Here is a 27,539-nt window from a genome sequence, read left to right on the forward strand (position 1 = left end):
AACTATATGTGTTAAACATGCTTGCATTATCTTTAAACACCTTTAACTTGTTAACAATATTAACTATATGTGTTAAACATGCTTGCATTATCTTTAAACACCTTTAACTTGTTAACAATATTAACTATATGTATTAAACATTCTTGAATTATCATTAAACACCTTTAATTTATTAACAATATTAACTATATGTGTTAAACATGCTTGCATTATCTTTAAACACCTTTAATTTATTAACAATATTAACTATATGTGTTAAACATGCTTGCATTATCTTTAAACACCTTTAACTTGTTAACAATATTAACTATATGTGTTAAACATGCTTGTATTATCATTAAACACTTAACTTATTAACAATATTAACTATATGTGTTAAACATGCTTGTATTATCTTTAAACACCTTTAACTTGTTAACAATATTAACTATATGTGTTAAACATGCTTGCATTATCTTTAAACACCTTTAACTTGTTAACAATATTAACTATATGTGTTAAACATGCTTGCATTATCTTTAAACACCTTTAACTTGTTAACAATATTAACTATATGTATTAACATTCTTGAATTATCATTAAACACCTTTGATTTATTAACAATATTAACTAAATGTGTTAAACATGCTTGCATTATCTTTAAACACCTTTAACTTGTTAACAATATTAACTATATGTGTTAAACATGCTTGCATTATCTTTAAACACTTTAACTTGTTAACAATATTAACTATATGTATTAAACATTCTTGTATTATCATTAAACACCTTTAATTAATTAACAATATTAATTATATGTGTTAAACATGCTTGCATTATCATTAAACACCTTTAACTTGTTAACAAAAACATATATTTCATAAATAAGTAAATATAAATTACATATATGAATGAGGTAGATCCCCGCGACTTGTAGCTCGCCTGCAGAAAAAGTGTGAGCACCCCTGGTGTAGAGTATTAGAAAAATGGTAGGCATGAAAAACACTAACCAGTGAACAAGTGTCACGGGTGGTATGAGACAACGGTGCACTGTTAACCATAACAACTTTCAGAATGAGTGAGCCATGACAAGGTCACAGTGGCCAGAGTGGGCTTTCCACGCAGTAACATTGCAGTTTGTAATGTTTTCGATAATACGAAAATAGACTGAAAATATACAAAAACTTGGATTTTATTTATTTAGTTTTGCTTATTTTCAGTACAATTTTTAGTTTTTTTTTTAGTGGTTGCAAGGACATAAAAGTGGATAAGAGGTCGGTATCTGTTGATCTAAAGGTTGCAGCTGCCAAACCCGAGCATCTCTCCGAAGATGTCTCCTTATCTCCCCGGCCTCATCTTTCCTATCCCTCTTATCCGCCGTGTTTAGTGATTTATTAACATGTGCTCGCCACTGATATCACCGTCTCGCCAAAGCTGACACGGCAACAGGAGCGGGATCAAACAATGCGGGTCATGTCTCTCTGTTCTCCTGCGAAGGAGCGACAGATAGGAATAAAAGGGAAAAAGCGGGGGGACTTTTCAGTGAGTGACAGGGACTAGAGCGGCCATTAGCCTCCCGTGGTAGGAGACAACCACAGGCTGGTTCAATTAGTTGACTCTAAAGAAAGAATATGCAAGCAAAGGTGAGACAGAGATATCTTCTTATTTTTTTTGAAGTAAACCTTTTTTTTCTCCGCAAGACTTCGCCTCAGTGGATGAAAGGACAGAAGAAGGACTTCAGAAGTGGACTTTAAAGGTTAAATATGACCCTGCGTCTGCTGTGTTAGGCTCACATTTGTGCCTTTTTTTTTTTTTTTTTTTTTTTGCCAAATGCGAGCGTTCTTGAAGTGAACTGACCTTTCAGCCCCTTGCCAAGAGAGAGTATGTCCGCTTCCGTGCTGCCAAGTCCAGGGTGTGGATGTTTAAAGAAGGACCAAAAAGTGAACAATGGAGGGCAGGGGTGTCCAAACTTTTTCCACTGAGGGCCGCACATTGAAAAATCAAAGCTAGCAGGGGCCTTTTTGATATTTTTTATTTAAAAACCAATACAATATATGAATAAAAAATATACATTTAGGCTTCCACTCAGGCTTGATCCCGGGGACCCCAAAGGGTTTTGGTCCAAAAAAATATAAAAAAACGTGTCATTATTCAGTATTATTATTCGTGTTATATTTCAAGTTTTTAAATCTCTAGATCAGGGGTCACCACGTGGTGCCCGCGGGCACCAGGTAGCCCGTAAGGACCAGATGAGTAGCCGCCGGCCTGTTCTAAAAAATAGCTCAAATAGCAGCACTTACCAGTGAGCTGCCTCTATTTTTTAAATGTTATTTATTTACTAGCAAGCTGGTCTCGCTTTGCCTGACATTTTTAATTCTAAGAGAGACAAAACTCAAATAGAATTTGAAAATCCAAGAAAATATTTTAAAGACTTGGTCTTCACTTGTTTAAATTAATTCATTATGTTTTTTACTTTGCTTCTTATAACTTTCAGAAAGACAATTTTAGAGAAAAAATACAACCTTAAAAATTATTTTAGGATTTTTAAACACATATACCGTAATTTCCGGACTATAAGCCGCACCTGACTATAAGCCGCACCAGCTAAATTTAGGGGAAAATACAGATTGCTCCATATATAAGCCGCACCCGACTATAAGCCGCAGGGTTTTGATGTGTAATTAGCGTAGTATATAGGGGTTCCTGCTACCACGGAGGGGATTGTCGGGACAGAGATGACTGTTTGGAACGCAAAGCGTCCCATTATTAACAATAAATCTTTCAATCATTCAATCAACTTTCACATCTTTGACATGGCGAACAGCATTCGTGCAGAGTACAAATAATACAACGCTGCAAAGTAATACAAAGTGCTCGCCTGTACGTATCAAAATAACCAGCCTACCGGTATATGAAAAGTCAGTCTTTAATCATTGTGTCATCGTCTTCCTCCTGCGTACTAAAACCACCGAAATCCTCTTCGTCGGTGTCGGAGAAGAACAGGCCGTATATAAGCCGCACCCTTGTATAAGCCGCAGGGACCAGAACGAGGGGAAAAAGTAGCGGCTTATAGTCCGGAAATTACGGTACCTTTTTACCTTTTAAATTCCTTCCTCTTCTTCCTGACAATTTAAATCAATGTTCAAGTAAATTTATTTGTTTATTGTAAAGAATAATAAATACATTTTAATTTAATTCTTTATTTTAGCTTCGTTTTTTCGACGAGAATATTGTGAAATATTTCTTCAAACTTATTATGATTAAAATTCAAAAAATTATTCTGGCAAATCTAGAAAATCTGTAGAATCAAATTAAAATCTTATTTCAAAGTCTTTTGAATTTCTTTTAAAATGTTTGTCCTGGAAAATCTAGAAGAAATAATGATTTGTCTTTGTTAGAAATATAGCTTGGTCCAATTTGTTATATATTCTAACAAAGTGTAGATTGGATTTTACCTACTTAAAACATGTCATCAAAATTCTAAAATTAATCTTAATCAGGAAAAATTACTAATGATGTTCCATAAATTCTTTTTTTAAGTTTTTCTCTTCTTTTTTTCGGCTGAATTTTGAATTTTAAAGAGTCGAAATTGAAGACAAACTATGTTTCAAATTAAATTGTCATTTTTTTCGTGTTTTCTCCTCTTTTAAAACCGTTCAATTAAGTGTAAATATCATTAATTATTAATAATAACATAGAGTTAAAGGTAATTTGAGCAAATTGGCTATTTCTGGCAATTTATTTAAGTATGTATCAAACTGGTAGCCCTTCACATTAATCAGTACCCAAGAGTAGCTCTCGGTTTCAAAAAGGTTGGTGACCCCTGCTCTAGATCAACGTTAGGTCTATCTGTCAATATAACTTTTAAAGAATTAAATTATATGCCATTATTTGTCAAAGAAAACCCTTTTTTTTAATGAAAAAGACTTAGACTTAGACTTCCTTTTTATTGTCATTCCAAATGTGAACTTTACAGCACAGATAAGAACGAAATTTCGTTACATAAGCTCATGGTAGTGCAGGATAAAAAAGCAATAAGGTGCATATATAAATAAATAAATATATATATATATAATTATATATATATATATATATATATATATATATATATATATATATATATATATATATATATATATATATATATGTATATATATATATATATATATATATATATATATATATATTAAATAATATATATAAATAAATAAATAAATAGATTACTGTACAGATAAATATATTGCACTTTTTCACATGCGTCCACGTTTATGGATGTATGTTATATTGTCTTTTTATTCCAGCGAGTTAATCCATTTTGGGGGAGTTGAGGGATAATTTAATTATGATGCGTTTAAGAGTCTTACGGCCTGAGGGAAGAAGCTGTTACAGAACCTGGAGGTTCTGCTTCGGAGGCTGCGGAACCTCTTTCTAGAGTCCAGCAGTGAAAACAGTCCTTGGTGGGGGTGGGAGAGTCTTTGCAGATTTTCTGAGCCCTGGTCAGGCAGCGGCTTTTTGCGAACTCCTGTATAGGAGGAAGAGGAGTCCTGATGAAAAAACACAAAATATGCAATATTTTCACCCAATAACATTTTTAAGTGGGATATTTGACATTATATAATAATTGGAGCATTAAAAAGGTCAATAACTCATAACACCACGGATTTTAATTCATTATTAATTTTTGAGCAATGACACTTAAAAACTAATCACACTAAAATTGTAGGGGATCCAAAAGGGTAAAAAAATAAATTATGATTGTTTGTATTTTTACTGTTTACTTTTAACACAATAATCTCGAGATCAACTTCAGATCTATCTGTCAATTATAAGTTGTATTGTTGTTTACGTGTTTTGTTTGTTCGTTTTAGGACCTTCTTTAAAAAAAAAACAGCGCGTTTTTTTACATGGCAAACACCAAATATGCAACATTTTCCCCAAAAAATATCTCAAAATATTTAATGTGACGTAATTGGAGCCTTGAATAGGTCAATAATTCATAATGACATTGATTTTGATTAGGGATGTCCGATAATATCGGCATTAGGGATGTCCGATAATATCGGCCTGCCGATATTATCGGCCGATAAATGCGTTAAAATGTAATATCGGAAATTATCGGTATCGTTTTTTTTATTATCTGTATCGTTTTTTTTGTTTGTTTTTTTTTTAAATTTATTTTTATTAAATCAACATAAAAAACACAAGATACACTTACAATTAGTGCACCAACCCAGAAAACCTCCCTCCCCCCATTTATTTCTGTTATCAATATTCTGGTTCCTACAATATGTATCAATACAGTCTGCAAGGGATACAGTCCGTAAGCACACATGATTGTGCGTGCTGCTGCTCCACTAATAGTACTAACCTTTAACAGTTAATTTTACTCATTTTCATTAATTACTAGTTTCTATGTAACTGTTTTTATATTGTTTTACTTTCTTTTTTATTCAAGAAAATGTTTTTAATTTAATTATCTTATTTTATTATTTTTTTTAAAAAGTACCTTATCTTCACCATACATGGTTGTCCAAATTAGGCATAATAATGTGTTAATTCCACGACTGCATATATCGGTTGATATCGGTATCGGTTGATATCGGTATCGGTAATTAAAGAGTTGGACAATATCGGAATATCGGATATCGGCAAAAATTTTCATTCATTATTATTTTTTAAAGAAAGAAACAGCCTACATGGCAGCTTTGTGTGATTAGAGTAAACATTGCTACATTTTCTTGTTACATTTCACCTGTTTGCTCTTTAAATACCACTTTTAATGTTTTTTATTTTTGTCAATCGTATTTTTAAAATGTGCCGTGGGGCCGTTAAAAAATGACATGCGGGCCGCACTTTGGACACCCCTGATGTAGGGTTTCTCCAACTCTGCTCTGTGGGACATGTTGCGTCGGACCAGTCTTCCTCTCAGGGTATAAAAGTCACCGGTCAATCCCGAGTTCTTTCGGATGACGTATACACTGTATTGCCAAAAGTATTTGGCCACCCATCCAAATGATCAGAATCAGGTGTCCTCATCACCACAGGTGTATAAAATCAAGCACCTAAACATTTTTGGACAATTCCATGCTCCTAACCTTGTGGGAACGGTTAGGAGTGAGCCCCTTCCTCTTCCAACATGACTGTGCACCAGTGCACAAAGCAAGGTCCATAAAGACATGGATGCCAGAGTCTGGTGTGGGTGAACTTGACTGGCCTGCACAGAGTCCTGACCTGAACCCGATAGAACACCTTAGGTATGAATTAGAACGGAGACTTGAGAGCCAGGCCTTCTCGACCAACATCAGTGTGTGAACTCACCAATGCGCTTTTGGAAGAATGGTCTAACATTCCTATAAACACACTCTGCAACCTTGTGGACAGCCTTCCCAGAAGAGTTGAAGCTGTAATAGCTGTAAAAGGTGGACTGACATCATATTGAACCCTATGGGTTAGGAATGGGGATGACACTTCAAGTTCATATGTGAGTCAAGGCAGGTGGCCAAATACTTTTGGCAATGTAGTGTATGTTGAGTAAGAAGGACCATCAAGACAGAATAGCAATATTACCAAGTTTTACTAAAGCTTTAGGAGACCAGCCTTACAATGCGTTAACAGCGGCATCGAGAAGAAGTCTAAAAATCAAACGGAAAGAGTCAGTTTATTTAGTACGAAAACAGCCCCCTCCCGCCTAGAAAGAAACACAGCCTTATTGTTCTAAACTGATAAGGAAAAAAGGGAGTACATTATACTCCCAATACACATTCCAGCGCCTTCAAGGTAAAGCACAGAGTTTACTAGCGAACAAAAAGGAAAAAGCACAAAGTGTACACATGGGAAAATATTAGCTGCTTTAAACAGAAATAACTCTTAAAAATATATGCATTCTCCACAGACACCATACAATCGTCTGGTAGACTTTCTGCTATGGGCCTATTTTGTGATAAGTCCAGGGCGGGTCCCGCCTCTCAGCCTAATGAAAGAATGGATGGATGGATATTGAAACCATATAGTTTCAATACAAAAGATGGCACATACAGGATGGAACTGTCAATTCATTCAGATTTAGATTCAAAAGAACTTTATTAATCCCCGAGGGGAAATTGAGATTTTCAGCACAATCCCATTTAAGATCAGACAAACATTACAGGGAGACAGAAAAAAGATCGCTGGCGGGTCTTCCAACTTCGGACACCATACAACAATTTGGTAGTGTTGTCCCACAGGACAGTGTTCCAGAGCCCCTATATTATTCTCTAAAACCTTCTGTGGGACACCATACATCAATTTGGTAGTGTTGTCCCACAGGACAGTGTTTTAGAGCCCCTATATTATTCTCTAAAACCTTCTGTGGGACACCATACAACAATTTGGTAGTGGTGTCCCACAGGACAGTGTTCTATAGCCCCTATATTATTCTCTGAAATCTTGTGTAGGACACCATACAAGAATTTGGTAGTGGTGTCCCACAGGGCAGTGTTCCAGAGCCCCTATATTATTCTCTAAAACCTTCTGTGGGACACCATACAACAATTTGGTAGTGTTGTCCCACAGGACAGTGTTCTATAGCCCCTATATTATTCTCTGAAATCTTGTGTAGGACACCATACAAGAATTTGGTAGTGGTGTCCCACAGGACAGTGTTTTAGAGCCCCTATATCATTCCTTAAAATAGAGGCTCTTGTGTGGGACACCATACAACAATTTGGTATTGGTGTCCCACAGGACAGAGTTCTAGAGCCCCTATATTATTCTCTAAAATCTTGTTTGGGACACCATACAACAACTTGGTAGTGGTGTCCCACAGGACAGAGTTCTAGAGCCCCTATATTGTCTAAAATCTTGTGTGGGACACCATACATCAATTTGGTAGTGTTGGCCCACAGGACAGTGTTCCAGAGCCCCTGTATTATTCTCTAAAACCTTCTGTGGGACACCATACAACAATTTGGTAGTGGTGTCCCACAGGACAGAGTTCTAGAGCCCCTATATTATTCTCTAAAATCTTGTGTGGGACACCATACAACAATTTGGTAGTGGTGTCCCACAGGACAGAGTTCTAGAGCCCCTGTATTATTCTCTAAAATAGAGGCTCTTTTGTGGAACACCATACGATTTGGTAGTGGTGTCCCACAGGACAGAGTTCTAGAGCCCCTATATCATTCCCTAAAATAGAGGCTCTTTTGTGGGACACCATACAACAATTTGGTAGTGTTGTCCCACAGGACAGTGTTCCAGAGCCCCTATATTATTCTCTAAAACCTTCTGTGGGACACCATACAACAATTTGGTAGTGTTGTCCCACAGGACAGTGTTCTATAGCCCCTATATTATTCTCTAAAACCTTCTGTGGGACACCATACAACAATTTGGTAGTGTTGTCCCACAGGACAGTGTTTTAGAGCCCCTATATTATTCTCTAAAACCTTCTGTGGGACACCATACATCAATTTGGTAGTGTTGTCCCACAGGACAGAGTTCTACAGCCCCTATATTATTCTCTAAAATCTTGTGTGGGACACCATACATCAATTTGGTAGTGTTGTCCCACAGGACAGTGTTCCAGAGCCCCTGTATTATTCTCTAAAACCTTCTGTGGGACACCATACAACAATTTGGTAGTGGTGTTCCACAGGACAGTGTTCTATAGCCCCTATATTATTCTCTGAAATCTTGTGTAGGACACCATACAAGAATTTGGTAGTGGTGTCCCACAGGGCAGAGTTCTAGAGCCCCTATATTCTTCTCTAAAATGGAGGCTCTTGTGTGGGACCCCATACAACAAAGGGTACATGGTACGCACCAGCGTTTGGACAGACCAAATCAAAGCAAATACAACAGTGCCAGTGAAACACAGGCGTCTTTCATCAAGTATTCACAATCAACTCAAGGAGTAGCGAGCTCCTCTGCAGCTCACTTTCAAAGACATTCTGATTTGAAGCAGTCACCTTCAGGTCTACCGTGTCAGGTGGTTGCACGCCTGTGAAGCCTCCAGAGGCGCGTATTCATTATAACCTCTCCCTTTACACCCGGCACATCACACAGGTTTGCCTTCCCGGCATCCAAAGAGGCAGCTGTCACCGAGGTGACAGTCGCGGAGCTGCGGGGGGGTGGGTGCTAGGTGGAAGTGGGTACACTTTCCGTGCACTCTTTACAACTCAGCTGTGAGCTGATGGCTGCAGCTGTTCATATTAAGATTTTTTTTTTTTTTTTTTTTTTTTTGTTCATCTTGCGGCACTTTCTTGGCAAACTCACCTCTATTCTTCCGGCGCTTTCAGTCACAGTCCTCAACATCTTCTTGTATTATTTCCTTGCAAGGACGGCGTGGTTCCAAATTTTCCCTCTTGAGAACCAGAATCAGAAGTTCTTTATTAATCCCCGAGGGGGAAATTAAGATTTTCCGCACAATCCCATTCAAGAGCAGACAAACATTACGGGGAGACAGAACAGGATCGCGGATGGGTCTGCCAACTTCCGGCGCCCATTACAAAAAAGGTGAGATACAGGTAAACGATGGGGGTGGGAGAAAAAAAATCGGTCTAAGCCTGGGCCCATGGAGAGGGGGTCCAGACTGAGGCCAAGGGGGAAAAAAACCTCATAGCCACAGCACACAAACATGTGTGTAAGAGGGAAACGTCAAAGAACACAAAGGACATTAAAAGAGCAGAGCTGATGCAACCAGCTGCCACTCCAGCAGTGCCATTTCTACATACTAGGGCTGCAACTAACGATTAATTTGATAATCGATTAATCTGTCGATTATTACTTCGATTAATAATTGGATAAAAGAGACAAACTACATTTCTATCCTATCCAGTATTTATTGGAGAGAAAAAAACAGCATACTGGCACCATACTTATTTTGATTATTGTTTCTAAATAAAGGTTTATTTAAAAAAAAAAAATTAAAAAAAAAAAATTGAAAAAAATAAAATAAAATAAAATAAAAGCCTCTGCGCATGCGCATAGCATATATCCAACGAATCGATGACTAAATTAATCGGCAACTATTTTTATAATTGATTTTAATCTAATTTAATCGATTAGTTGTTGCAGCCCTAATACATACTGCTACAAAAGTTAAACAAAAAAAACAAAAAATATTAGGGATGTCCGATAATGGCTTTTTGCCGATATCCGATATGCCGATATTTTCCAACTCTTTAATTACCGATACCGATATCAACCGATACCGATATCAACCGATATATACAGTCGTGGAATTAACACATTATTATGCCTAATTTGGACAACCAGGTATGGTGAAGATAAGGTACTTTTTAAAAAAATGAATAAAATAAAATAAGATAAATAAATTAAAAACATTTTCTTGAATAAAAAAGAAAGTAAAACAATATAAAAACAGTTACATAGAAACTAGTAATTAATGAAAATTTGTAAAATTAACTGTTAAAGGTTAGTGTTATTAGTGGAGCAGCAGCACGCACAATCATGTGTGCTTACGGACTGTATCCCTTGCAGACTGTATTGATATATATTGATATATAATGTAGGAAGCAGAATATTAATAACAGAAAGAAACAACCCTTTTGTGTGAATGAGTGTAAATGGGGGAGGGAGGTTTTTTGGGTTGGTGCACTAATTGTAAGTGTATCTTGTGTTTTTTATGTGGATTTAATTTAAAAAAAATAACGATACCGATAATAATAATTTCCGATATTACATTTTAACACATTTATCTGCCGATAATATCGGCAGACCAATATTATCGGACATCTCTAAAAAATACCCATATACACTGTGGTGGCTTCTGCGGTGTTCCATGGTCAGAGACAGGAGCAGACCCAACAAAGCAACACGTCCGCAAACAATCAGGAAGTCGGCTATTTTGGGCCAAAACCAGAGGTCACGTTTTGACGGACTCATCCTAGGGACTTTGGACAAATAAATCCAAATCCCGGACGGTGGACATTGTCGAATTGCGAAGAACGTTAGCCTCCGACATGCGGGCGGAGCTTAGCAACAAAATGTGTTATTCAGTCGCCACAAAAACGTAAGATGTCGAATCTTCCTCACAATTGGTGTGTAGGCTACTGCAACGCACCTCTTGTCGGGATCCCCAGCAAGAACATCCAGAAGCTGCAATACATACAGAATAGTGCTAATATGACCATATCACACCAACTCTCAAATCCCTTCACTGGCTTCCTGTTCCACTCAGGATTGAATTCAAAGTCTCCCTACTAACCCACCAGTGCCCCCCTCTACCTCAAAGAACTACTCACCCCCAAATCCTCCACACGACACCTCCGCTCCGGACAGGCTAACCTCCTCCAACCTCAGAGGACAAAGCTACGAACAATGGGAGACCGGGCTTTCTGCTCTGCCGCTCCCAGTCTGTGGAACGCTCTCCCTGACCACCTGAGGGCACCACAGACTGTGGATGCTTTTAAAAAAGGCTTAAAAACCCTTCTTTTTAAAAAAGCCTTTTTTTAGACATATGCATACTAGTTTTAGCTATTTGGCTGTTCTAGATTTTATTTTTATTTATTTTTTTATTATCTTTTTATTTTTTTAATACACTGTAGCACTTTGAGGTTGTTTACTCAATGTAAAGTGCTTTTTACAAAAAATATCTAGTATTATTATTGTTATTATTATTATGATGAAAATAGCACCCGAAATGAGTCACAGCGCCACCCGCTGGCGACAGGAAATGACAACTAAATGTTTACTTACTCCAGCAATGCTCATGTTAATTTGTCTGGTCTTGGTCGTACAGGAAAGCCTAAGGTGGAGCTCACGTACGACAGGATGTACACGGTGACCAGCCGGCTCACGTTCACCGTCAACAAGGAGGACGACGGCGTACCCGTGGTTTGCATCGTGGACCACCCGGCGGTCAAGGACTTCCAAGCACAGAAGTACCTGGAAGTGCAGTGTAAGTTGTGACTGTGCCTGCATTGATTGATTGATTAGTAGATTGCACAGTACAGTACATATTCCGTACAATTGACCACTAAATGGTAACACCCGAATACGTTTTTCAACTTGTTTAATCCGGGGTCCACGATACAGATATGTACTATCATCATAATACAGTCATCACACAAGATAATCAACAGAGTATATATATTGAATTATTTACAATCCGGGGTGTGGGATGTGGAGGGGGGTTAGGTTTGGTTGATATCAACACTTCAGTCATCAACAATTGCATCATCAGAGACATGGACATTGGAACAGTGTAGAACTGACTTGGTAGGATATGTACCAAGTCGTTGAGGAGGGAGGGAGTTATGTTATGTTGTGTTTACCTGGCACCAGACCCTGTAATGGCTGGCTTTCCGGTGTTGATGGTGAACCTTCACGTCCCATACTTGTCGTCTTTCCGGGTGGAGCAACGGGACATTTTTACACCTCGAAAAGCCACAGAGGAAGCGCCGCCAACACGTAGCGTCAGCTCAAAGTTGGTAGCAGTCATGGCGCCCTGTCGTCACCTGACTGCCTTTTGAGTGAAGTTTATTTCGAACTTGCATGCATACAACGTGATACGTCACCATTTCCAGTTTCTCTACTCAACATGTTCGAAAAGGAGTAGGAAGAAGCGGAGCTTAATTAATCCTAATAATAATAATAATAGATTGTATTTGTAAAAAGCACTTTACATTGAGTAAATGACCTCAAAGTGCTACAGTGTATTAAAAAAAAATAAAATAAAAAGTTCATAAAAAATAAATACAAATTAAAGCTGCAAGCAGCGTTGGACGGGTCCGCCTTTTGGCAGGTGCTAGTCCTAGGTGTCCCAATACTTTTGTCCAGTGGTAGTCCTGAGTGAGACCTACATAGAGGTTTTTGTTTCGTGTCTCTACGATATTCGTACTGGGAGTTAGAGGAAGTTGTGTCTGTGTTTTTATCCTAGGTGCTGCGGCACAGTGGTTCTTTTCTTTGAAGGCTCGTAAAATCAAAACCGTAGCACTTATTAAAACGCTATTGCCAACTTTTAATTAGAAGGGTTCAATCTCTCTCCTGTAGCAGTTTGAAGCCAAAACGACAAACGCGGTCAGAGGAGATAATGTTTGATGTTTGGTGACCGCTTTTTAAAAAAAATGTGTTTTGAAGTGGGGATATCAAACTTCCTGTTGATTTTTGCTGAAGGATGTCAATCTATGAAATGTATGTCTAAGTAAGACCTACGTAGAGGTTTTTGTTTCATGTCTCTAAAACGTTCCTGCCGGAAGTTACAAGCAGTTTTGTCTGTGTTTTCCTCTGAGAAGCAGTTTTGTCTCTGTTTTATTCAAAAATTGCGCTAGAGCGCAATTTTGAGTTTCGGGGTTCGGTTTTTTTTAGATCGCAATTTCCACCAGTCCCGATGTGTGTAAAAAGTTTGGTGAGTTTTGAAGTATTTTAAGGGGGTCAAATTACAGCTCAAAGAGGCAAAAATGAGTGTTTTTAGTCATTTTTTGTGTTGAAGGGGAAATTGCCAACTTCCTGTTGGTTTTTGCCCGAGAATGTGAAATTATGAATTGTAGGTCTAAGTGAGACCTACATACAGGTTTTTGTTTCATGTCTCTACGACCTTCCTAGTAGGAGTTACAGGCAGTTTGTTTATGTTTTTTTCCTAGGGGGCGCTAGAGCGCAATTTTGATTTTTGGGGTTTGGTTTTTTTACTACAGTGTGCTGTCACAGTTTTTCTATGTGTGTATAAAATTTGGTGAGTTTTGAAGCATGTTAAGGGGGGCAAAGTAGTGCGCAAAGCTGCGGAATAATAATAAACCTTACAATTTCAATAGGTTCCTTTGTACCTGTATAAAGGACTCCCTGTGGGAGTCCTTTATACAGGGTACATGCGAACCCTAATAAAAACTAGAACAGCCAAATAGCTAGAACAGTGGTTCTTAACCTGGGTTCAATCGCACCCTAGGGGTTCGGTGAGTCTGCCTCAGGGGTTCGGCGGACCTTCCGCCGCGGAGGTTGAGACACACCCGACTCATCGTGTAAATAAATCAAACACTTTTATGTTAAAATACTGAACAGATGTCTACCTTATCCCAATAAACATCTGTTCAGTATTTTAACATAAAAGTGTTTGATTGTGAGGCATTAAAAGCCACAAAATGCAACGGGTCCATCAGACCCACAAACGCTGGCTGAGTAACAACAATATGAACGTTGCACGGAAAATTTCTCTGCCAGTTTCTGCATCCCACAGGGATTCTTCTTTTGTGTTTCTGCACCTGCGGTTCCCACACAAGGTTGCAACATTGTTTGTCAACACTGTCTGCTCTCATTTTCTCGCACATTTGACCCTCTGATGTTCTGCGTACCTACACTCTGTCCTCCTCCTGTCTAGGCCTGCTGTGTGTGCGTGTGTGTGGTACACAGAACATCAATTTCCACACTTCTATTAGCCCCGGGTCTTATATGTAATAGAAATGTGTAGGAGGGGTGCATGGTGTGTGGTCATTAAATATGTATTCTGATATATGTTCTTTCACAAATATTCTTCGTCGAAAAAACAGAAGCTAAAATGAAGAATTAAATTAAAATGTATTTATTATTCTTTACAATTAAAAAAATGTGTAGGAGGGGTGCATGGTGTGTGGTCATTAAATATGTATTCTGATATATGTTCTTCACAGAAAATGAGCCAAAGTCAGTGAGTCTCAGTTTGAAAAATGTATTAATTGTATCATTTTTCTTTAAAAAAAAAAGAAAAAAGAAAACGGGTCCCACAGACCCGAACACCACACAAGGGTTAATGCACCCTATAGTCTGGTGCGCCTTATATATGAAAACGATCAAAAATTTAAAAAATAATTTATGGAACATCATTAGTAATTTTTCCTGATTAAGATTAATTTTAGAATTTTCATGACATGTTTTAAATAGGTTAAAATCCAATCTGCACTTTGTTAGAATATATAACAAATTGGACCAAGCTATATTTCTAACAAAGACAAATCGTTATTTCTTCTAGATTTTCCAGAACAAAAATTTTAAAAGAAATTCAAAAGACTTTGAAATAAGATTTAAATTTGATTTTACAGATTTTCTAGATTTGCCAGAATAATTTTTTTGCATTTTAATCATGATAAGTTTGAAGAAATATTTCACAAATATTCTTCGTCGAAAAAACAGAAGCTAAAATGAAGAATTAAATTAAAATGTATTTATTATTCTTTACAATAAAAAAAATGTGTAGGAGGGGTGCATGGTGTGTGGTCATTAAATATGTATTCTGATATATGTTCTTCACAGAAAATGAGCCAAAGTCAGTGAGTCTCAGTTTGAAAAATGTATTAATTGTATCATTTTTCTTTAAAAAAAAAAAAAAAAGAAAACGGGTCCCACAGACCCGAACACCACACAAGGGTTAATGCACCCTATAGTCTGGTGCGCCTTATATATGAAAACGATCAAAAATTTAAAAAATAATTTATGGAACATCATTAGTAATTTTTCCTGATTAAGATTAATTTTAGAATTTTCATGACATGTTTTAAATAGGTTAAAATCCAATCTGCACTTTGTTAGAATATATAACAAATTGGACCAAGCTATATTTCTAACAAAGACAAATCGTTATTTCTTCTAGATTTTCCAGAACAAAAATTTTAAAAGAAATTCAAAAGACTTTGAAATAAGATTTAAATTTGATTTTACAGATTTTCTAGATTTGCCAGAATAATTTTTTTGCATTTTAATCATGATAAGTTTGAAGAAATATTTCACAAATATTCTTTGTCGAAAAAACAGAAGCTAAAATGAAGATTTAAATTAAAATTTATTTATTATTCTTTACAATAAAAAAAATGTGTAGGAGGGGTGCATGGTGTGTGGTCATTAAATATGTATTCTGATATATGTTCTTCACAGAAAATGAGCCAAAGTCAGTGAGTCTCAGTTTGAAAAATGTATTAATTGTATCATTTTTCTTTAAAAAAAAAAAAAAGAAAGCGGGTCCCACAGACCCGAACACCACACAAGGGTTAATGCACCCTATAGTCTGGTGCGCCTTATATATGAAAACGATCAAAAATAGACCATTCATCGGGATTTTAATCCGGTGCGCCCTATGGTCCGGAAAATACGGAATATATTTAGCCGTGGCTAATCATGGAAAAAACCGCAGGTCCAAAAAGGAATTATTGAGGAGTTGATTGTGTGCAAATCTCCAACATGCGCGTCTCTGATTACTGATTACTCTCCGAGGCGATTTGCATTTGAAGTACCTGGGTGAGCACATTGTGAGTCCTCTGTGCGGCGAGTATAGCTCATTGTGTGAGCCGGGGCGCCACGTGACGCGTCGCCGGCGCGTAAACAAATCAACGGCCCGCTTGCTTGTTTTCTCCCTTAAGGTCAGCCGGCTGTGCCGAGATGGATAGCGCCGTCTCGGCCGCCCGGGTACAATAAAGCAAATAATTCAGTTAGCATAACGACGACGACCCTCTCGCATGCGAGGTAGTGACGGCGCGGGGGAGGCGGGGGCGGGAGGCAAAATAACCCCAAGGACGGCGTGTACCGTGGGGCCTGGTATGCCCTCGTAAACGGACGTGGTTGGATTAAACGTGGAAGTGTGACCACGTGATGGGAGGAAACCATTACCGCGATGAGCGCGGACAAACTGGGACAAACGGCGAAGGTGCGCTCGTCTTTGCCCACGCCGGCACAGGACTTGGCTCCCGGCCCCCGTCGCCCGTCCATCACAGAGACGGGACCGAGCGAGCCGGTCGGTGACAGGCTGTGATTTAGACAGATGGATGGCCAGACGAGCGAGCGGTTTGTTGCCAACAAGGTCGAACGGCGGCAGTGTCCGACCTCAACGCTCGCGCCCTTTGAGGGGACTGGCGAATTGGAAAAGAGTGTCGTATGTATTTTTGTTAATCCATCCATACATCCATTTTCTACCGCGGGGGGTGCTGGAGCCTATCTCAGCTGCATTCGGGCGAAAGGCAAGGTATACCCTGGACAAGTTGCCACCTCATAACAGGGCCAACACAGATAGACAGACAACATTGAATAGGTCAATCATTTTTCTGTCTTGCCTCTGATGAGGGGCGGTCGCATTTTTTTCTCCTCCCGTCTTTTCCTGGCTTGCTCTCTTTTGTCGTGTCTTGTCTAAACTTTTTTTTGAAGCCTCTTTCTTTGCGCTGTCCTCCAAATCTAAACATCAGACATGGAATTGATTAGCTGGACTCTCGACTCTATTGACAAAATCTTTTCGACGAGGAAAAGAGGTTCTGGGGAGCCTGGCTGCCCTGATTGGAACCATTGCTGCGGGGTACGTGAGAGATTCCTGGGACAAATGGAGAATCATGTGCCTCTCAGTCCTTTCCATCGAGGACGTGGAAGACGTATACCTATTTGGAACCATGATCGCGGGGCACCTGCTGATTGGGCTTGGCATTGCTCTGGCGTATCGTAAAATTCGTAAGACGATGGCAGCCACTCAAGGAGCCCAAAGGCTGTTCGTCGCAATGGACGGACTAAGCCGGGCTGTGGGATCACAGTCTGGGGCGATTTCTGAACTAAATCGCAAGATGGATCACATCATGGAAAAGCTTGCTATAAAGGAAGGATTGGACATGAGGGCCAGCATGGACGAATAGAACAGACAAGCCATTGTTAATGCCTGCTCGAGAAAAAACAAAAATCCTTATCTACGATTTGACTCCCCCGAATGGCCTTGAGACAAGAACAGGCTGTTCTGTAATCATCCCCTTTATCACATACGCACGCATACCAAACACACACACTAGGGTTGTACGTGACCATGTCTGTTGACGTCTTGTTTTTGCACCATGACTAGGGAAGGTTGCTTGCATTGGGTCATACAAGTGAATGCTGCGCTTTCTTTCATCCAGAGCGTAATTAATATTGACCTGAATTACTCACATTGTCCACTAGATGGCGACATTATGGCAACACAGTTATTGGTCAGACTGTTGAAATGAATGCAATCTCCCTGTGGGTAAGATTCCTAACTCATCTCATGATGTCTCCAGGGCCAAAATTTGGACGCACCCGATTCACGGGGTTTGAATTAGTGCTTAGAATGTGTTTTGTGCGGTGATTAACAAAAGAGACCGCAATGCTGTGAAGCGTCTTATGTCTAAGGGCGCTCGTCATTGTGTGTACTTGTCAACGCACACAATGACTCCGTGTCATGTTTGCGCTGCCGTGGCTTCACCCGTCGCTCAAGTTCATGAATGGAAGTCTTCCACCAGGCAAGGCACACCGCAGAGATCTGCATATTTAACGGCGTGTTCGTTCCTCCGGTGGCAGTCTGCAGCCATACGGGCGTTCGTTTTTTGTCATCCCGGTGAAATGATTCAAGGTGCAGAATGAAGACGTGTGACCCCCGTGATGTTGACCCAGTTGTTGTTTTTTTGTTCTCTCTCTTCCAGACAAACCCGAGGTTAAGATCATGGTGGAGTTTCCTCAGGGTCTGACGAGGGAAGGAGAGAACCTGGAACTATCGTGTCAAGCCAAAGGCAAACCTCAGTACGGCGCACACACACACACACACACATGCATGCACACATGTTTTGCACAGCCACAATTGTTCACAGAAAATAGCATTTACAGAGCGTAAGTGTCAGGCTTGGTCAAAAGGACAGGACTCAGATGCAGAGTAGGGAATACTTCGACAGGCTTTTATTTTGACAGCTGCCTTTCACCTCCAGAGTCAGGGTAATACAATATCTATATCAGGGGTCACCAACCTTTTTGAAACCAAGAGCTACTTCTTGGGTACTGATTAATGCGAAGGGCTACCAGTTTGATACACACTTAAATAAATTGCCAGAAATAGCCAATTTGCTCAATTTACCTTTAACTCTATGTTATTATTAATAATTAATGATATTTACACCTAATTGAACGGTTTAAAAGAGGAGAAAACACGAAAAAAATGACTATTAAATTTTGAAACATAGTTTATCTTCAATTTCGACTCTTTAAAATTCAAAACTCAACCGAAAAAAAGAAGAGAAAAACTAGCTAATTCGAATCTTTTTGAAAAAATTTAAAAAATAATTTATGGAACATCATTAGTAATTTTTCCTGATTAAGATTAATTTTAGAATGTTCATGACATGTTTTAAATATGTTAAAATCCAATCTACACTTTGTTAGAATATATAACAAATTGGACCAAGCTATTTTTCTAACAAAGACAAATCATTATTTCTTCTAGATTTTCCAGAACAAAATTTTTAAAAGAAATTCAAAGGACTTTGAAATAAGATTTAAATTTGATTCTACAGATTTTCTAGATTTGCCAGAATATTTTTTTTGAATTTTAATCATAATAAGTTTGAAGAAATATTTCACAAACATTCTTCGTCGAAAAAACAGAAGCTAAAATGAATTAAATTAAAATATATTTATTATTCTTTACAATAAAAAAAAAAAATTTACTTGAACATCGATTTAAATTGTCAGGAAAGAAGAGGAAGGAATGTAAAAGGTCCTAAAATCATTTTTAAGGTTGTATTTTTTCTCTAAAATTGTCTTTCTGAAAGTTATACGAAGCAAAGTAAAACAAATAATGAATTTATTTAAACAAGTGAAGACCAAGTCTTTAAAATATTTTCTTGGATTTTCAAATTCTATTTGAGTTTTGTCTCTCTTAGAATTAAAAATGTCGAGCAAAGCGAGACCAGCTTGCTAGTAAATAAATAAAATTTAAAAAATAGAGGCAGCTTACTGGTAAGTGCTGCTATTTGAGCTATTTTTAGAACGGGCCAGCGGGCTACTCATCTGGTCCTTACGGGCTACCTGGTGCCCGCGGGCACCGCGTTGGTGACCCCTGCTATAAAATGTATTAACACAAAACGCTCCAACAGGAAGGAAGAAAGAATGGCTATGAAAAAAATTCTACACTTATCTAATCTAATAAAGTCTAACAAAAAAATGTCACTCAAAAATTTGAGGAAAGAATGAAAGAAAAAACTGATACCTCACCACGCTGCAAAAAGTCAGTGTTCAAAAACAAGAAGAAAAAAAAATATACAAAAATGAGGGGTATTTTACTTGAACTAAGCAAAATTATCTGCCAATAGAACAAGAAAATTCGGCTTGTCAAGACTTTCCAAAACAAGTAAAATTAGCCAATCTCAATTAACCCAAAATTACCTTAAAGGCCTACTGAAAGCCACTACTACCAACCACGCAGTCTGATAGTTTATATATCAATGATGAAATCTTAACATTGCAACACGGCCGGGTTAACTTATAAAGTGCAATTTTAAATTTCCCGCTAAACTTCCGGTTGAAAAACTCCTTTGGATATGACGTATGCGCGTGACGTCACGACGGCAACGGAAGTATTCGTACTCAATGTGTCACCATACAAAAAGCTCTGTTTTCATCGAACAATTCCACAGTATTCTGGACATCTGTGTTGGTGAATCTTTTGCAATTTGTTTAATGAACAATGAAGACTGCAAAGAAGAAAGTTGTAGGTGGGATCGGTGTATTAGCGGCTGGCTGTAGCAACACATCAAGGAGTACTTACTTGGATAGCAGACGCGCTAGCCGATGCTAGCCGCCAACCGCATCTGTGATCGGGTGAAGTCCTTCGTCGCGCCGTCGATCGCTGGAACGCAGGTGAGCACGGGTGTTGATGAGCAGATGAGGGCTGGCTGGCGTAGGTGGAGCGCTAATGTTTTTATCATAGCTCTGTTGCTAAGTTAGCTTCAGCGTCGTTAGCAACAGCATTGTTAAGCTTTGCCAGGCTGAGAATTATTAACCGTGTATTTACATGTCCGTGGTTTAATAGTATTGTTGATCTTCTGTCTATCCTTCCAGTCAGGGATTTATTTATTTTGTTTCTATCTGCATTGGAGCCAGATGCTATCACGTTAGCTCAGTAGCTAAAGAGCTTCGCTGATGTATTGTCGTGGAGATAAAAGTCACTGTGAATGTCCATTTCGCGTGCTCGACTCTCATTTTCAAGAGGATATAGTATCCGAGGTGGTTTAAAATACAAATCCGTGATCCACAATAGAAAAAGGAGAGAGTGTGGAATCCAATGAGCCAGCTTGTACCTAAGTTACGGTCAGAGCGAAAAAAGATACACCCTGCACTGCCTCTCTAGTTCTTCACTCTAACGTACCTCATCCACGAATATTTCATCCTCGCTCAAATTAATGGGGTAATCGTCGCTTTCTCGGTCCGAATTTCTCCCGCTCCATTGTAAACAACGGGGAATTGTGAGGAATACTAGCTCCTGTGACGTCACGCTACTTCCATTAGGGGCAAGGCTTTTTTTTATCAGCGACCAAAAGTTGCAAACTTTATCGTCGTTGTTCTATACTAAATCCTTTCAGCAAAAATATGGCAATATCGCGAAATGATCAAGTATGACACATAGAATGGATCTGCTATCCCCATTTAAATTAAAAAAAATCATTTCAGTAGGCCTTTAAAATAAGTATATTCTCACTAGTAACAAGTGCATTTTTCCTAACAGAAAAAAAAATTGATATTTTTTATCAATATGTTGAAAAATATTCTTAAATTAAGCTCCTGTATAACTTTGTAGTGGTTCTGTAGGCTGTCAGTACTTTCTGTCCCTACACTGCAAAAAGTCAGTGTTCAAAAACAAGAAAAAACATACAAAAATTAGGGGTAATTTATTTGAACTAAGCAAAATTATCTGCCAATAGAACAAGAAAATGTGGCTTGTCAAGACTTTCCAAAACAAGTCAAATTAGCTAACCTCAATGAACCCAAAAATACCTTAAAATAAGTATATTCTCACTAATAACAAGTGCACTTTTCTTAACAGAAAAGAACATTTGATCTTTTTTCTCAATATGTTGAAAAATATTCTTAAATTAAGCTCTTGTAGAACTTTGTAGTGGTTCTGTAGGCTTTCTGTCCCTACACTGCAAAAAGTCAGTGTTCAAAAACAGGGGAAAAAAATACAAAAAATTAGGGGTATTTTATTTGAATTAAGCAAAACTATCTGCCAATAGAACAAGAAAATTTGGCTTGTCAAGACTTTCCAAAACAAGTAAAATTAGCTAACCTCAATGAACCCTAAAATACCTTTAAAATAAGTATATTCTCACTAATAACAAGTGCACTTTTCTTGGTAGAAAAAAAACCATGACCTTTTTGCTCAATATGCTGAAAAATATTCTTAAATAAGTAAATGCTAGTGCCATTATCTTGACATAATGATATGCGCTCTGCATCATGATTTTTTTTTTCATGCTTGAAGTAAGAAATTATTACTTTAAAAAGGTAGTTTTATACTTGTGAGTGTTGATGACACAGCTTTGCAACAGTTGATATTCTAGTTTCAAGCATGTTTTACTCAATATAGGTCATAAAATCTCAGCTACAAGCTGTAATATTTTACTGAGATAGTTTAGGACCAAAACACTTAAAACAAGTAAAACACTCTGACATAAATTCTGCTTAGTGAGAAGTATTATCTTATCAAACAGAAAATAAGCAAATATCACCCTCATTTGAGATATTTATTCTTACTTAGATTTCAGTTTTTGCAATGCACTTCGGCTGAATAAACTAAATAACAAAAAAATCACTATGCTGAGGAGGAAAAAAGGAAAACTCAAAATAGCAACGAAGGAATTCAGGATCAAGGAATATAAACACAAGACGAGACAAGGCAAGGCAAGGCAAGGCATGGACATGGATGCTAGAGAGGCACGAATACACGAGACAATCTGGCACAGAACAAGGGGAGGCGTGGGCTTATAAAACACATGAGGGTAATGGGAAACAGGTGGAAACAATCAGGGGTCAGGGATGACGTCAGACTGATGACACAAAAGGAAGGGCAAGTGATCTGACACGAGAGGAGTTACTTTTCAAAGTAAAACATGCAATTCACAAGACAGAAGAAACCAAGACAAGACATCCCTCACCCCGGTGTGACAGTAAGTGTGTTTTCACACGCCAAAAAACTACGCAAAATGCAAATGTGTAGTGTGTGCACTCACTCGTTTTTTCCCACTGATCCGCCCGGGGCTGCGACGACTGAGTCAGCGCTACACTGGGCCAAGCCGTACACAAATGACAAATAAAATTAAATTAACTTTTAAGGTGGAACTAATCTTCCGTGCAACCTGAGAGCGCCGGGGACACTTTAGGTAGCGGACTGTGAGCACAGCTTGTAGCTCTCTAAGCGTGAGAAAATTCAATCCCCGCCACACTGCAAAAACTGAAATCTAAGTAAGATGAAATATCTCAAATAAGGGTGATATTTGCTTATTTTCCGTCTGATAAGATAATTCTTCTCACTAAGCAGATTTTATGTTAGAGTGTTTTACTTGTTTTAAGTGTTTTGGTCCTAAATTATCTCAGTAAAATATTACAGCTTGTTGCTGACATTTGATGACCTATATTGAGTAAAACATGCTTGAAACTAGAATATCAACTGATGCAAAGCTGTGTCATCAACACTCACAAGTAGAGATGTCCGATATTATCGGCCGATAAATGCTTTATTATTATTATTTCCCCATATTTCTACACAGTAGCTCAGATATGGTAACACTAGTGATCAGTAGAGAATATGAAGTGATTTTTGGTCTAGAACATGTTTTGCTTTATTCCTTATTGGTGTGTTTCTCGCTACTTTATGTTGTATATTTTTTACATGAGATTTCCAGTTCAATTTATCATCAATCATTATACCTAGAAATTTAGTTTCATTTACTCTTTCAATTTCTACTCCGTCTATTTGTATTTGTGTTTGACTTTCTCTTCTACTATTACCAACTAGAATTATCTTAGTTTTACTGAGATTCAAAGATAATCTGTTTTTGTCAAACCATCTTTTTAATTTAATTTAAGAATATTTTTCAACATATTGAGCAGAAAGGAAAAAAAAAAAAATTCTACCAAGAAAAGTGCACTTGTTATTAGTGAGACTGTACTTATTTTAAGGTATTTTTGGCTTCATTGAGGTTAGCTAATTTGACTTGTTTTGGAAAGTCTTGACAAGCCGAATTTTCTTGTTCTATTGGCAGATAATTTTGCTTAGTTCAAATAAAATACCCCTCATTTTAATTTATTTTTTTCTTGTGTTTGAACGCTGACTTTTTGCAGTGCATCAAGGTACAAAACTACTAAAGACCGCCGCTAAGCGCCTTTGCGGTGACGGGCGAGCTACTTGGAAAACGTAGCACGCTAAGCTACAAGTTACTCTCCGTTAAATGTAATTGTAGCAAGCTACACTACAAGCTACATGGCAAAAGTAGCTTGCTACATTTAATGCCATTCCTACCTATGGGCCCATAAGTATAATAACAATGTTAATGGGGCGGTATAGCTCGGGTGGTAGAGCGGCCGTGCCAGCAACTTGAGGGTTCCAGGTTCGATCCCCGCTTCCGCCATCCTAGTCACTGCCGTTGTGTCCTTGGGCAAGACACTTTACCCACCTGCTCCCAGTGCCACCAACACTGGTTTAAATGTAACTTGGATATTGGGTTTCACTATGTAAAGCGCTTTGAGTCACTAGAGAAAAGCGCTATATAAATATAATTCACTTCACTTCACTAATGTAACAGAGTGTACAAATGGACCCAATAAGAGTCCATTACTATTAACTATCTGTCATTTAAGCTGGGGACACGTACACAATTTGTAGTATCACCCGGAAAGTATCAGAGGAATAATTATTTGAACAGAAGTGTAGATAGAACGGGGGTCAGCAACCTTTTTGAAACCAAGAGCTACTTCTTGGGTACTGATTAATGCGAAGGGCTACCAGATTGATACACACTTAAATAAATTGCCAGGAATAGCCAATTTGCTCAATTTACCTTTAACTCTATGTTATTATTAATAATTAATGATATTTACACTTAATTGAACGGTTTAAAAGAGGAGAAAACACGAAAAAAATGACAATTAAATTTTGAAACATAGTTTATCTTCAATTTCGACTCTTTAAAATTCGAAATTCAACCGAAAAAAAGAAGAGAAAAACTAGCTAATTCGAATCTTTTTGAAAAAATTTAAAAAAGAATTTATGGAACATCATTAGTAATTTTTCCTGATTAAGATTAATTTTAGAATTTTGATGACATGTTTTAAATAGGTTAAAATCCAATCTGCACTTTGTTAGAATATATAACAAATTGGACCAAGCTATATTTCTAACAAAGACAAATCATTATTTCTTCTAGATTTTCCAGAACAAAAATTTTAAAAGAAATTCATAGGACTTTGAAATAAGATTTAAATTTGATTCTACAGATTTTCTAGATTTGCCAGAATAATTTTTTTTGAATTTTAATCATAATAAGTTTGAAGAAATATTTCACAAACATTCTTCGTCGAAAAAACAGAAGCTAAAATGAAGAATTAAATTAAAATGTATTTATTATTCTTTACAATAAAAAAAATAAATTTACTTGAACATCGATTTAAATTGTCAGGAAAGAAGAGGAAGGAATTTAAAAGGTAAAAAGGTATATGTGTTTAAAAATCCTAAAATCATTTTTAAGGTTGTATTTTTTCTCTAAAATTGTCTTTCTGAAAGTTATAAGAAGCAAAGTAAAAAATTTATGAATTTATTTAAACAAGTGAAGACCAAGTCTTTAAAATATTTTCTTGGATTTTCAAATTCTATTTGAGTTTTGTCTCTCTTAGAATTAAAAATGTCGGGCAAAGCGAGACCAGCTTGCTAGTAAATAAATACAATTTAAAAAGTAGAGGCAGCTCACTGATAAGTGCTGCTATTTGAGCTATTTTTAGAACAGGCCAGCGGGCTACTCATCTGGTCCTTACGGGCTACCTGGTGCCCGCGGGCACCGCGTTGGTGACCCCTGAGATAGAACATGTTAAAACATAAAAGTGAGCAGATATTAACAGTAAATGAACAAGTAGATGAATAATCCATCATCATTTTGACAAAATGATAGAATGGGGAATGACACAATATGTTACTGCATATGTCAGCAGCCAAATTAGGAGCCTTTGTTTGCTTACTACTGAAAGAGAAGTTGTCTAGTATTATTTAATGACAAAATTATTATTTAATTGCTCAAGAAACATACCGTATTTTTCGGACTATGAGGCGCACTTAAAATCCTTCCGTTTTCTCAAAACTCGACTGTGCGCCTTATAACTCGGAGCGCCTAATGTACGGCATGATTCCGGTTGTGCTTACTGACCTCGAAGCAATTTTATTTGGTACATGGTGTAGTGATGTGTGTGACCAGTAGATGGCAGTCATACATAAGAGATATGTGTAGACTGCAATATGATGGCAGTAAACAACACCAACATTTTAAATGTTCCATTGAGAATATAGAACATTACACACATCGCTCAAAAATCTGTCAAAATGTTTTTAGTACGACTTCGGTACGCTATGAAGCCGCACCGCTTGATGGATTGTCGGCGTATTAAACACACACTACCGTTCAAAAGTTTGGGGTCACCCAAACAATTTTGTGGAATAGCCTTCATTTCTAAGAACAAGAATAGACTGTCGAGTTTCAGATGAAAGTTCTCTTTTTCTGGCCATTTTGAGCGTTTAAATGACCCCACAAATGTGATGCTCCAGAAACTCAATTTGCTCAAAGGAAGGTCACTTCTGTAGCTTCTGTAACGAGCTAAACTGTTTTCAGATATGTGAACATGATTGCACAAGGGTTTTCTAATCATCAATTAGCCTTCTGAGCCAATGAGCAAACACATTGTACCATTAGAACACTGGAGTGACAGTTGCTGGAAATGGGCCTCTATACACCTATGTAGATATTGCACCAAAAACCAGACATTTGCAGCTAGAATAGTCATTTACCACATTAGCAATGTATCGAGTGTATTTCTTTAAAGTTAAGACTAGTTTAAAGTTATCTTCATTGAAAAGTACAGTGCTGTTCCTTCAAAAATGAGGACATTTCAATGTGACCCCAAACTTTTGAACGGTAGTGTACAAGTATTATTATGGTGTGTGTATAAGGAACGCAAAATGGCAGCTATTAGCAGACATATTACCTGGCGTTTTGTTTCGCAATATTATGCAAAACCAACTTTTCATACCTTCTGGTACCTGCTGATGTGTATATTTGGGATCTGCATAAGTCCTGAAAATGTGAGCTCGTCCGCAATTGTAGTCTGTGCCGACGTCGTAGTCATAAGCTTCTTCTTTTTCTCTATCTTCTTGTTTTTGACATTCATCCTCCGCTGTTGCCATTTCTAATATAAAGTAGTGTAAAGTTCTTACTTATATTTGTCAGTAGACTAGCTATCAAAGCGCTAAAACAAACCGGTATAGTGAGTTGACATTATTCACCCAAGGAACTTTAGTTATTAGAGGGTCCCGGTCGGACGGTTTTTCACGGGACACATTTCCGGCGTTGATGTTGCACTCGTGAGCAGGCCTGGCCCTAACCAATCTGGCGCCCTAGGCAAGATTTTAGGTGGCGCCCCCCCACATCGGCAGTGAAGTGTATATACTCACAAGAAACCGAATAGCTTTGTCTTTGACCTTTTTTTTTTCCTTAAAGAGAACAAATTAACATATTATATGAGAATGTTATGTTATGATTATCTTTAACCGCATCACAGCAGTGCTCAAATTAAAAAACAGCATTCCC

At 37.7% G+C, this 27,539-nt stretch overlaps 1 protein-coding gene across 4 annotated transcripts in view; it reads left to right on the forward strand.

Annotated features, from left to right (window-relative positions):
* The window catches only part of LOC133651096 (cell adhesion molecule 1-like), a 1,249,207-nt gene that overhangs the window by 986,856 nt on the left and 234,812 nt on the right, over nt 1–27,539 (forward strand). For all 4 annotated transcript variants that reach the window (XM_062049037.1, XM_062049038.1, XM_062049036.1 and 1 more), the window contains exons 6-7: nt 11,720–11,878; nt 18,348–18,444. In XM_062049037.1, the coding sequence (XP_061905021.1) occupies nt 11,720–11,878; nt 18,348–18,444 (256 nt within the window). The remainder of the gene's footprint in view (nt 1–11,719; nt 11,879–18,347; nt 18,445–27,539) is intronic.

This window comes from Entelurus aequoreus, linkage group LG05 (assembly GCF_033978785.1).
Source record: "Entelurus aequoreus isolate RoL-2023_Sb linkage group LG05, RoL_Eaeq_v1.1, whole genome shotgun sequence".
Lineage (NCBI taxonomy): Eukaryota > Metazoa > Chordata > Actinopteri > Syngnathiformes > Syngnathidae > Entelurus > Entelurus aequoreus.